The sequence below is a fragment of the Perna viridis genome, chromosome 9, assembly GCF_037379345.1.
Source record: "Perna viridis isolate PV_CMFRI_1.1 ecotype Kerala chromosome 9, ASM3737934v1, whole genome shotgun sequence".
NCBI lineage: Eukaryota > Metazoa > Mollusca > Bivalvia > Mytilida > Mytilidae > Perna > Perna viridis.
In genome coordinates, this window is record NC_142453.1 from 24,266,885 (window position 1) to 24,279,968 (window position 13,084).

The 13,084-nt window shown below is 34.2% G+C and overlaps 1 protein-coding gene across 1 annotated transcript; it reads right to left on the minus strand.

Annotated features, from left to right (window-relative positions):
• Positions 1-1,403: 1,403 nt before the first annotated feature.
• Positions 1,404-7,990, minus strand: LOC148607445 (L-gulonolactone oxidase-like). The gene is made up of 8 exons (XM_088544347.1): positions 7,762-7,990; positions 7,023-7,336; positions 6,623-6,775; positions 6,032-6,420; positions 5,436-5,550; positions 4,939-5,097; positions 3,753-3,959; positions 1,404-1,970 (listed from the first exon to the last, which is right to left on the minus strand). Exons 1-8 carry the CDS (start codon positions 7,871-7,873, stop codon positions 1,749-1,751), a joined length of 1,671 nt encoding a protein of 556 aa, XP_088400473.1. The 5' UTR covers positions 7,874-7,990; the 3' UTR covers positions 1,404-1,748.
• Between the last annotated feature and the right edge of the window lie 5,094 nt (positions 7,991-13,084).

The window sequence follows — 13,084 nt, forward strand, 5'->3', positions numbered from 1 at the left end:
CGTAAACATTATTAAGCAAGAAACCACTACTTTTCCGCGTTTAATAGAACAATACCTACACCAATCTCATTTTGAAACACGTTCAAATGTTTGAAACGAATATGATATCACCAGAAGATGGTAAAATTTAAATTGAATATTTCGGATAACTGATATCCTTACTCAGCATAAAACTCATTAAACTATATGAGCATAAAACTCACAAAGTTCACGATTAAAACAGAAGCTGAATCGCGTACGCTGTGGGTGATTGTACCTTTATCAAAGGCTCACATAAGCAACTGATGAGGAGCCTGAATGAAAATAACAAAGAGGGTCTTTTCTTTTTATCAAAGTTACAATTAACTGTGGAATGCGATTTAAAACAATAAAAAGTCCAAATATAGTAGTACGGCGTATTGATGTATAGCAAGTAGTGCTGTACCAGCCTAAGACCAAGACCTAAAAATGAATTATTTTATTTTATCTCGTTAATTCCATCTGGAGAAGTTCTTCGCAATTTCTACATATTCTTCAATTATTATGTTTTGCATTTTTTTTAACGATCCATCACCCCGTAAGAGTGATTGTTGACTATTATTTAGACGATTATATATATATATTGATTAAGCAACATTAGTTAGAATATGTAGGTGCACAAATATAAGTTTTGTGTTCTCAAAGGGGAAAAGTGACGGATTCTTGCTCACCGCAGACAGACAACGATAGACATTGAATTAAAATAACTCCAGGAACCGCGACAATAAAACTCGTATTGACGCTGCCAAATTTACTCATGTGCAAAGTTTCATAAAACATCCTAAGAGATTTCAATGCGGAAACACTGCAGCATTCCAACACTTCGTATGGTATTTACCCTTTCTCCCCAATATCTCCAAATAAGACTAATCACCTTCTAGATCATTTATCTTTGTAACATCATGTTTAGAAAGCCACCGCCTGTTTTTGTTATACATGTTTATCTGATATATACATATTTTTATTTTTTATAGAGCTGTCCTCTAGTGTCGTGCGGAGAGGGTAAAATAAAGGTGTATGCTCTTGCATAATTTGTTATTGGAGTGTGTGTGTCCAAGAGAGAACTTTCTTATGTTCCGTTATTTCCACCTTACTAATATCATTTTATCCTTTTAAGTATTTATATTCTTCATGCAATCAACATATGATGCCCAACCCTCCTAATCTTTAACATGTTACCTCAATGTTTACACAAGGACTTACTATACAATCCCTGTTAAACATTGGCTCTTTGGGTGAAGTAAGAATGAATTATATAATTATTTCTCTTGAATTTTCTTTTGACTATTACTCATTTGTAGGATTTTCTTCTTATTGCATGTAAATTTTACACTTCGTCATCATCAGCTATTACGGACTTTTTAGCATAATTAACTAACATAAGATGATGGTCATGCAATATCTAATAGAAAAATAATTTTGAAAAAAAATCACCCATGACTCTAAAACGTCATTTTAACCACAATTTGCCATACAACTTTTTTTACAACCGACCAAAAATTGAAGGAAATCAATGTATGTAATGTGTGTGCTATAAAAAAAATAGTGCATTTTTTAAAATGTTGTTTTGTGCAGCAGAACTGATCAGATATGGAAAAAGTGCATTCATTGTACAAGCAGTAACTCATCTTTCAGTAAACCAGGAAGGTTGTTTTAGGACTATCCTTTCAACTAATTGAGATAAAATCAAAGAGTGCACCCGGATCCTGTTTAAAGTAACCAGGAAGATATCAACACCACCTGAAGTAGTTTTGAGAACGACCGAAAATTTCTGTTAAATATCTGTTCATAAACAATCCGCATTTATCGATCCCAGAGTCAAATTTAAGTTGTGTGAATTTCTGGATATTTTCGCCATACACTTCTTTTATAACCTCAACAATATTGGGTATATCCGTATGGCGTTTTGCCCAGTGGGGTCGGACTTTCTCGTGACGAAATCTTTTAACAAACTGCAATAAATAAACAAAACAAAATTAGCATACGTAGTTATTGCCGAATTACAAACAAAAAGGCTTGCAATTAAATCAGAGCCAAATGGATAATATAATACCGAAAGCCGAAATGCACTACGAAGTTTAGCATGCCTAAGCCCTTCCGCGAAGATAAATAGCGATACGAAACCTTGAAAAAAATACTAGTATTATCTTGTTTAGAATAAAATCTTTCAATGTCAGATAATTTTTTAACCACAAAGGTAAGTATTTCTTTTTTTGTACTTACTTAGATGAGCTTGTAAGATTCGCATTAAATTTTTATTAAGTAATAATTGAGGCTCTGATGAGCTTGAATCGCTAACATAGCCTGTTCAGCCACACAATTCTATTTTTTGTAAAAGCAGCCATGTTGTTCTCAGATAAAAATTCCTAATGCTCATACCACATTAACCTTCAATGAATTTTGTCCAGTAGTTTCTGAGGAGAGACTTTTTTTTGCAAAACATTAACATTAAAAGTAGCAAAATCAGCATTGTAAAAGGACGATAATTCCAACATGACTTAACTGATTCTCACAAAAAATTAACCACATGCACAAAGATCTCATCATGCTGAACACTTTTTGGCTAAACCTAACGTTTCGGAAAATATATGCGAAAAACTGCTTCCTAACCCCTAAGTTCTAGCTTTAGTACCAGTAACCGATAAATTTGCAAAACACCCAAATGAACAATTACACCAACTTTTATTGAACATTCTGTTCAGTAGTTTCTGATTAGAAGATTTCTTAAAGTAGTAATATCAAAATAGCGGGAAAAACATCAAAAAGGATAAAAACTCCAGCATGGATTAACAGATTTACACGTAAATTTGACCACTAACAGATTTCATCACGCTGGACACATTTCTACCCCAGTCAGAATTTGGATAAACCTAACAGTTTAGGAGATATATGCGAAAAATTGCTGTTGTCTGACCCATATGTTCTATTTTTAGTAACAGCAGCTACGTTTTTTTTTAAACAGATAAAAAATTTCCACACATAGATTGTTGAGGATATCCTAAGGGTCGTTCTTGCTAAGTTTGGTTACAACCCATCCTGTAGTTTCAGAGAAGACTTTCAAAGTTGGATATGTAAAATTCAGAAAAAAATCATTTCGTGACACATAACTCAAACATCCGTCCACAGATTTTTCTGAAAATTTCGGCTTACGTCCATCTTATCATGCCAGACAATTTTACTTCGACAGATGCGAGCTAAACCCAACTGTTTTTGAGTTTTTACAAAAATTCTGAGATTTGAGCCCTATGATCTATTTTTAAATATGGCGGCCATGTTTTTCGCAATATAAAAAATCTCCACAGTGTGGAGTCCACACTCAGATTATTGAAGATACCATAAGGAATATTCCAGCGAAGTTACGACTTGTCCGGTAGTTTCTGAGAAGAAGACGTTTGCCACGTACCCCCTATAAATACGATTCCAACCATCAATCACTTTTTTACTTAACACAAGTGAATTATATATGAATTTTTCAAAAGTCATTGCTTTAAAAAGTGGCTATAGGAAAATGCACTTTTCAATCATTAAACAGATAAGAATAAGAAAAAAACGGACGGATTAATAAATAAACGAATAAAGTCACAACCACAGGGACTTCCTCCAACATAAAATATGCGAAACTTGCTTCATTAGCGTATGGTTGCATATTTGATAGAATAAGTGACTTTTAATAGTACTGGTGAGACAACCCTTAAAACAGAAACAATTTTGTCAAATCCAAAAACAACACTTGCCTCTGCAGCTGTATCGTAAAACCCTTCTTGTGTAGGAGGCGCTAGAAAATCTATCACCATAGACCTCCCGCTGTCGTCTGCTTGTTGTATGGCGTTGTTTCCAAAACACAGAAGGCAGTCCCCGTTCTGCAGGAATCTTGGTAAAAATGCATTCATTGGAGACGTCCCATATTTTTTTATCTGGGTTTCTACTCTTTCTGCCATAAACTACAAAAAAGTACAAATTTACAACAGAAGTTTTTTAGCAAAGCTATCGTAATTTTTGCCTTTAAATACGGAAATTAAAACTTTAAAATTGAATACACTACCAACCTTACACATTTCACGTCTTTCTCCCAAAATATTGAGACTTAAAGCTGCATTAGCTGTCATTTTCGTAAAAAAAATTCTGTTGAAATATGCCTTAATTCTACTAAATTGCACTTTTCCTATAAAATTTCATTCGATATCCACAAATAAAATGTGTTAAATACATGAAATAGGTGTCTGTATATTTATTGTCTTGCAAGACAAAAAAAAATCAACATAGATAAATTCGTATGCATGTGACTTCTGGTGACCTTAATCCACGCATGTGCGCTGTAAGGGTCGCTTTTTTTCAAACAAATCTGACTGCAAAGCGAAAGTGGTTAATCAATGGCAAGGAAGACTGTCGGACTCAAGCCGTAAAAGAAAAAAAGTTCGAATATAATGCAAGGATCCTTTTGAAATTTTGTGATATTGTGATATAACGTGGCACAAATTTGGTCAGTAACTGTCATTATTTATTTGAAAACTAATCAAGAAATAGATTAAATGAAATTTAAACAAGACACGTGGTTACCTGTGTATCCGTTATTGTTATTTTACCAAGATTAAAGTATTTTTAACCCGGGTTAATGTCCTGTCGGCAATCTTCGGAAGTAATGGCGAAAATTGATTAGATCTGAGCTATCGATCTTCTTTGATTGAAAAAAAACGTTGTTTTTTTACAAAATTCTGTAGGTATTATCGACATTTATTGCTTCAATTGCATTACTACAAACTTATTTCATTTTATCAGCAAAATTCAGTAGAATCAAAACTGAACAAATTTGGCAGCTAATTCAGCTTTAACATTAAAGAACAATTTTCAAAATCATGCAGGCTGGTTAAAGTTGTAGATCAGACTGAAATGAACGTATAGTATACGCATACACTAACGTACCTGCATAGCTCTGGTTGGTCTAGAGAATGCATTATCAATGTTCAATATAAATGCAGCACTTGTCTCAGAACCATGCTTTGGTGGCAGAAGAGTCGGAAAGGCATCAACAAGATAGTGGTAACTGACGGAAGGTAACAGTTTGGCAATCTCCAGAGCTCCCTGCAAAACGAATTTCAAACCTTTGAATTTTACTTATGTGTAAAATCCAAGGACGGTCTCACATTAAATGTTCAATATTCTTATCGTAAAATAAACAAATTAGTCTATACCTATCTGAAAAAATACACAGAGCCCGAGTAGATTTTGACTAGTTGGCAGGGGCGGATAAGCCCAATTTTGCTCATATGTTGCACAAAATTAACCAAAAAAAATTTCAACAACCCGCGGAGCTTCACTGGTTTGTACGAATGCGACAGACGAATCCTTCGGCATTATGTAAAAATACTAGCACAAGAGTAATGTAGAAGACATATGATCTGAATGCATTCGATTCTTACCTTTCCTCGTAGTATTCCAGTCTCGTTCCCACCGGATAATGATCCTCCAGTTGGAAGGAAAATCGGTCCCTGTATCACGTGATCATCGGGTACAACATCTACCAGCGTGATCGTTCTGTTGTACGAAAAGAGAAATCTAAATACTCATAAAGAAACTAATCAGGTTGAAACCTTATCAAAGTGAAAAGGAAAAAAATCGGATGGTGGTAAGACAGCAACCATTTGATTTTCGGGGGAGGGGGGGAGGATGTGGGGTGGGGGAGGGGGGTTGCTATGGATTGTTTTGGTTACACAGTTTGTTTCTGGAAAATGTAGAAAAAAATAACTGGAGAGAGAAAAAAGTTTGTTTTAAAAAAAAAGACAAAAAATAAAATATGCTTTCGATATGAAAGGTGCTATGCACTAGTGATATGACAAAAAAAAAGACTGTAAATTTTCAATAGATAATGATTTTTTTTTGCTTTTGACTGGCCCTGAAAACAATTACATACTATTTGTGCTCGAAGAGAGAAAAGTTTGTCTAGAAAATTTTTGATGACGACACAATACTTGTTTAAACTAATGCATGAAGAAAAGGAATATATATTTTTATATACCGAAGCCACACTGCATCTCTTTTTACACTCCACGAATCTAAAACAGTTTTGTTGAATCTAACCACATCTTCTTCCCCAGGAGTCACCGAGTTAAATGGGTACCAAGAAATTTCTGTCAGAAAATGTGTGATTACGACTTCTCTCAAGTTCGTCTCGTTGTAAAACAAATCCACCAGCGGTACAAACTGGTTCTGAACCTTGGCGATCAAAGTACCATTGACTTGAATTGTGATGTCATACATAACACCCATCATACCGAGGTTACACGAGAGTGCCTTCATCAGCTCCGGGTGGGTTTCCACGGAGAATCGTAGCAGACGGCCACGTGCGTTGACAATTCTCATCTCCACGACATATCCACTCCACGTTGGTGCACTCCAAGTCGAACCCTGTCAAAGTTGAAGGGGACCACATTCAAAACAATATTTCAAATAAAGAAATCGAGGCGCGCATATTAAAATCTAGGAAAAAACCTAGGAACAATAAACTGCAAATGAAAAAACTGTTCTTGTCACTAGTTGAATGTTCGAAGTTTTCAATGTTTCATTTTTTAAAAGCAGCGTCTTTTTTTAAACGAATACTTGAACTTACGTGCGTGGCTGTTGCTATCATTCCACCGACTGTAGCGTTGACGTTCAGAGGCTGTGACAGCATGGACAAGCCGTTCTTGAGTAAGAATTGGTTAAGTTCATACTCTAATACTCCAGTCATCACTGTAACTGTGTGATACGGTCTTTGAGTAGTCTGAAAATTTAAGAGTATTTAATACAATGCACGATATACCAGTATACGGTGCAAGTGGGAGATATGATTTTAGTTAGATTGTATTAATTGAATTCATGACATGCCATGTAAAAACGGGCGGATCCGGATTCCAGATAAGAAGAGTTTTTCAGGCTTTTATATATATGAAGAAAAGGTATGTCTAGGATAAAAATCCATAGACCCCCTCCCCCTGAAAATTAAATAGTTATAATTGCATGGTATTTACCGGCTTGTGTAGTTCCATGCGAGGACCATCGTGCCGTTCTAAATCTCGCACGTCCATTGAAATATGACCTTCATCCGGGTACAAAGGAGATCGCGTGAATCCCAATCCAGTTGCCCGGACCTTCAACCCTGACATTGCGGCTGCTTTAATGACTCTCTTTACTTCCCAGACTGTTTTAGGCTTTACGTAGAATAAGTTATTTAATATTATAGTCTTGTCCCAATTAACAAACTGTCGTATGTCCATTCTTGGACCCTTAGGGCCTATGAAGTAGTTTAGCAGTCGAAGCTGGCTCCTCATCCTGCTATATATGGCTAAAAGAAAGACGGGGAAAAAAGGAAAATGATTCTGGATGTCACAACTGAAGCAAGTCTAATGCATACCAAGTCGTTTGCTGTATTATGGTACAGTCTGTATATGGCTATATATCTTAATTTCATGACTTTTTTATATAATGAATCAATCCATGTGGCAGTTGAAATGAATAATGAGATTTTAAAATTGAAACCGATTTTTTTTATTTAACCATACTTTTATTTAAAGAATTCATTCAATGCTTGTATACTCTTCATTGGCACGCCTATATAATTTTAATTGCTAGGATGTTTTAATGCAGCCTAATTTTGATTCGATTGGTTTTAAAAATGATTTCGAATGCTAGTAATAAGCAATACTCGTACAGTGGCAAATTCGTTAAACAGAAAAAAAAAACCCTAAAAATCAATCTTCTTTGATTTACCTTCACTCCTTTTAATTTCCATTTCCATGACACCATCACTTTCATTTCCACTTATATGGTTCACAGTGAAAATCAAGCAAAATAAGACATTTATTATAGAATGAAAATCCATGCTGTTGACTTCAATGAGGTAGACGGCTAGACTGCTGGTTCATACCGATACGACCTCTTTGTAAATACCAAAAAATATTCTGTAGGTGTGTCAATCGAGACGGATGTATCATTGATATACATATCTTCCTTGTTAGGTAGTTAAATAACTTCTTGGGAATATCAGGTAGTTAAATAGCTTCTTGAGAAAAGAAAAAGCTTGAAATCCGGATCTTCATTCTTGTATATCATTGTTGCATTGTTGAATCCCATTTCCACAATAAATTTTATTTAATTTAAAAAATATAAAACACGACGATTTAGTCAGAACTGCGTGATATTTAATGCACCGGCCATTTTCATACTGAGGGCGGGGGGATTTTCAATGTTGCTTATATATAATTTGTTACTTTTCTTCTTAAAATTATTATTATTATTCTGGCAAATGAATTTTTTAGGCATATGGAAGATTTTTTTTGTCAGTCAACTTAACGATAAACAAAAATGGAAAATATTATATAAATATCAAGGGAGGGCATGTGAAAGTAAAGATTCAGTCAATCAGATATTTTATTTTTAATAAGGCCAAATAGAATGAATTAGTAGATTTTCGTTCCCTCTCTCCCCTAAAAAATTGACAAACATGAAAAAAACTGGGGCGGAAATTTCGATCAAAATCGAGATTTTTTTTACGTCATTTCTAGTATGTAGGTACTGTAACACACACAACTTTCATCTTTTGGTGACTAAAATGATGTTTCTTCTCTGAAACTGAAATCACTATGGATTTAGAACATATCTATACGTCAAATAGCTAAAATTAGGCTAGCAAATATCTGGTAAGGAATAAAAAATAAAAAATAAAATCCTCCCACCCACCCCCTATTTTTGGGAATCTACCATCTAAGTTTACTTGGCCATAAACAAGACATGGCTTTGTCTGTAGTCAGGAATTGGACGATGAGCTGCTCCTCCTGGCTTCTTCTAAAACATAGCAGAGCCCACGCCACAATCAATTATGCATGGTAAATCTATGTTTACCACCTTGTATATTTTATCTTTTTAGCATTCCGAAATATATCAATTAGGCAGGAAGAGGTCTACGAGTAAATTCATGATTGTATATTATATCTAATTAGAATTTATTTTTGAACACCTATATGTGTTCTATATTGAGAATATTTAACAATATAACTTATGATAACTGGTTTATGATTATACTCGATTGGTTTGAAAAAAAAACTGAGACGTAGCGTTTGTGTCATATTTGGTAACGTCGAAATCGGCAAAATTTCGACGTCTTTTTTTTTGTATTGCGACGTACATTGTTCTATAATTGTTAGGTGTAAAAAGAAGTGTGTTTATTTAATTTTTTACATAAAATAACACACACGACATATCTTTTATTTAATTATCCGATTCGATATTATTTTTCGTACGTTTTGGTCAATTGAAATGATCAGATTACAACCTGATATGGTAAATAGTTTGGCATCAATGATTGGAAGGAAATTTTATCCTATGAGAAAAATGTTAGGAATTATGAAAATAAATTTCGTGATGCGCTAAAAAAAAGTAAAACACCCTCACTAAAACAGAAAGCCAACAAACCTACAAGCAAGTAAGTCAGTAACCCCCCCCCCCCCGGAAATCAAATTGTGGAAGCGTTTAAATTGATTTTATTTCTTTCCTATTTGGTTTTATATCTCCAATGTAGATGTACATTGTATGTTGGAATTTCCGAATACATGTACTCGTTTCGGAATTCTAAGGTCTGTTGCTAAACATAAAACATTGCTAAACATTTCGAGAAAACAAAACCTTGGCAAAGATCCCTCTTTAAGAAAATTTGAGAGCGAAATCTCCCGTTTTAATTATACGACGAAAAAAAAACTTGCGGTCGTATAATGTTATGGCGCAGTCGTCGTCGTCGTCGTCATCTGGGGACACTTCGTTTCCGTGCGATAACTCATAATAAATTGTGGTTGACGATTGTTCTGAAATGTTGATATGATGTTACCAACAACTAAGAAGATTCCTATTTAATTTGGACTTTGTTGCCCTTGCCACTTTAGAAAAAGGGCCCAAAAAAAGGGTAAAAATACGTGTTTGATTGAAACCCACGTAGATTGTTTTTTTTTTTTTCGATTTTAACTGTTCTATTTTTAATGTGTTCTTTATTTAATTCGGGTAAACAAATGTACCCCAGATTTTATGTTTTTTGACAGTTTTCAAGTTATTGGCGGTCAAAGTTGGGCAACATTTTCATAACTATTTTTTCGATTTTTTTTTTTATTCCATTGGATTCTTCTTTGGATTCCTCATTAATAATCCTGCCTGCATTTTTCAATTAGATTTCGGATATCTCTTACGGTTTCCGAGTTATAAGGGGTCAAAAAGGCCACACCAGAATAAATCTTTTTTTTTTTGTTTTTGGTCCGATTTGAAAAAAAATAACCATTTTTCAATATTTGTACAGCTTATTATATCTTACAACTAAAATAATTGTCAAGAGGTAATTAAGACGATCATGAAATACGTTGATTTTACAATATTTCATTAGCAAATGTGCAAGCGCGTGTCTACATATTTCAAAATACTTTGATACAGACACGCTGAACCCGATTTCACCAGGGCATCATTGCATATGAACAGACAGGAGTGCGCGCAAGAGGGGGAGGGGGGGGGGCTTCGTTTTTCCTGTTTTCATTTCTTTCTTTCATTATTTTATCAGATTCTATAAAATCGTTTTTTTTTATACCTTTTATTGTTTTTAAAATTGACCTTTAAAGAGTTTTTACGTCGCAAAACAGAACGTTACTTTGGAAACGTCAAAAATACGCTTTGTGACATTTTTGTTAGATACGGTTTTACGTTATATATATAACCCATTTGTTAAGCCAAAGAAAAAATTAAATGATGAAACCGTAGAGGAGGATGAATACATTTTTAAGTATATGAAGAAATCGACTCAACACCATTTGACTTTTGGAACAATTTGTTCGAATTTCGCATGGTGTACGCGTGAATAAATAAAAGATACAAATTTTAGATGTTGTGACATTTTGGTTAGACACAGACAAAATGCTGCGCTAAAATACATGTTCAACCAAGTACCATTATTTTTAGAATATACTATCTGCAGAATATATATACATGTAAAACTCAAAATTTCATAGTTATTAGTTCACTCAAAGCTAACGGAAAAGGCTTTTGATAAAGACCTGGTAGCACGCAACGTGTAGAAAACGCCGGAAAAAAGACAACGTGACATCACAACATACGTGCGTATTTTTCTACTATTAGGCAATAAAACTCATTTTTTAGAATTAACATGACATTCTGAATATTTATACAGTCCTTTTGTGATATTGTAATACGCTTTGATATTATCCTTCCGTCATGAAAAATATGACATCGTCTGCAGCACAAACTGCTCTTTCCAAAAAAGTTTGTTTTATCAAAATACGCCAAGAAACAACTTAGATATATTAGTGAAATGGGAAGCAAGCATTTCTTAATGTTACCCGTCCACATATGAAAATAAACGTTCTTGCGATCGAATAGTGCTTTCCCTCCGCAATTAATGGCATCTTTTAAAGAGTTATGATTATAATCCTAAAACAACAACTATTTTCGAACAGTTTAATATCTATATTGCCTTTGGCAACTCGACATTCTAATATCAACATTTATGTTTTCGTAACCAGCCCCGGTTCAGTCAAATGTAACACCAACAACGTACGCAACTTCAAATGCATTTTGCAACACATATACACATATTACAAATATATCTCACGGATTTTGTATTGGCGTCCGATCATCAGCCGCCCTACCGGTAGTGGATGTATTAATTAGTTAATTATATGTATTATGTGAAAGATGCATATTTAATGAGGTAGACTTAGGGTAAGGGACATAACTCTTTCAAATCATTGGAACGTTTGCATTCAGCATTTTACAACAATCTCATGCAGGCATCAAAGTAACTTGGACTTATTTCATTCTGTTTCAATTGAATGCTTGACAGGCTCTGGTGAAATTGAATATTTTGCAAACATGTCACTGATTTCAAGAGTTGTGTCCCTAATCCTAGGTCTACGTCCTTATAGAGCGGTATAAACGGGTGATGATTTTATCTTTAGTAAATCTTTAAAAAGTGCTATGGGATGATATTTATAGTCTTATTGTTCATGATAGACGTGTGTTATCAAGGTTTGACCACAGTCTGCTATATTATTTCCTCGTTTAAAGGCTACGATGGGTGGTCATTCAAATAGTTGAGAGCATTCAGGGTCATTAATTATATAGGAGTAGTGCTTTCGAAACAAATCCGAGATTGTGTGTAATTTTGGAAGATATTTTGTTGCTTATGTTAATAACTATAAATATATGCATCTTTACTTCTGCAAAAATGTACCATACTGTAATAGACAAAATATCTTTTCTCTGAAACTTTTGGACATATTTTAATGAAAGTTGGTATGACCGTCGTGCCTGTTTAGAGAACGTTACAGGGGGTAAATCAATTTATTTCGAGGTATATCCAAGGATTTTTATATGATACTATAAAAATCCTTGATGTATCTCATAACTATAACTATGATAGATAAAGAAAAATAAAGATTAGTCATCTTTTTTCGGCTTGTAGACTGAAATCCTCAAAAGTTTTCTTAGGTCAAAGTTGTAGGGGCTTGGAAGCGACACGTGACGTTTTTGTAGCACTGTTTTCAGCCCATATTATTGATAGAAAAAAATTTCCATGATTTAATGTTCCTTATAACATGGCCTTTCAAAGCCTCCATCGGTTTGAGGTTGTGGGACGATTCATTGTTAAAGTTAAACACCCTTGATCAGAGCGAAAAATTAACCAAAGTGAACTCCTGGGAGCATCGATCTATATATATTTATCTGGGTCGTTAAGAAAAGCAATTTCTTCCATTAGCGAAGTAAACATGAGTATCATAGTAACCTTAATACTATTTAAAATGGTACTGAAATGTTGAAAGTCCAGATAAAAAGCCATTACCGTACGTATCCAATCCATGGATGTACAAGATCAAGATGTGTGAAAAAATATGAAATTAAAAATTGTTGATGTCTGGGACACATTGTATATGTATTAATATATGGCCTTGTTGATGTGCACAAAAAATCCAATGGGGGATCCAGGAGTTGTTATTACCCCGTTTATTGGTAAATCTTAAAATTGCATGGCAAATTCGAAAAAAAA

Bases quoted from the DNA above. Each gene is read 5' to 3' on its own strand.
- LOC148607445 (XM_088544347.1), bottom strand. From the start codon at position 7,873: ATGGATTTTCATTCTATAATAAATGTCTTATTTTGCTTGATTTTCACT. The intron at 7,337-7,761 runs GTAAATCAAAGA...TCTTTCTTTTAG, and splicing joins GGAAATTAAAAGGAGTGAAG to CCATATATAGCAGGATGAGG. The intron at 6,776-7,022 runs GTAAATACCATG...TTAAATTTTCAG, and splicing joins GCATGGAACTACACAAGCCG to ACTACTCAAAGACCGTATCA.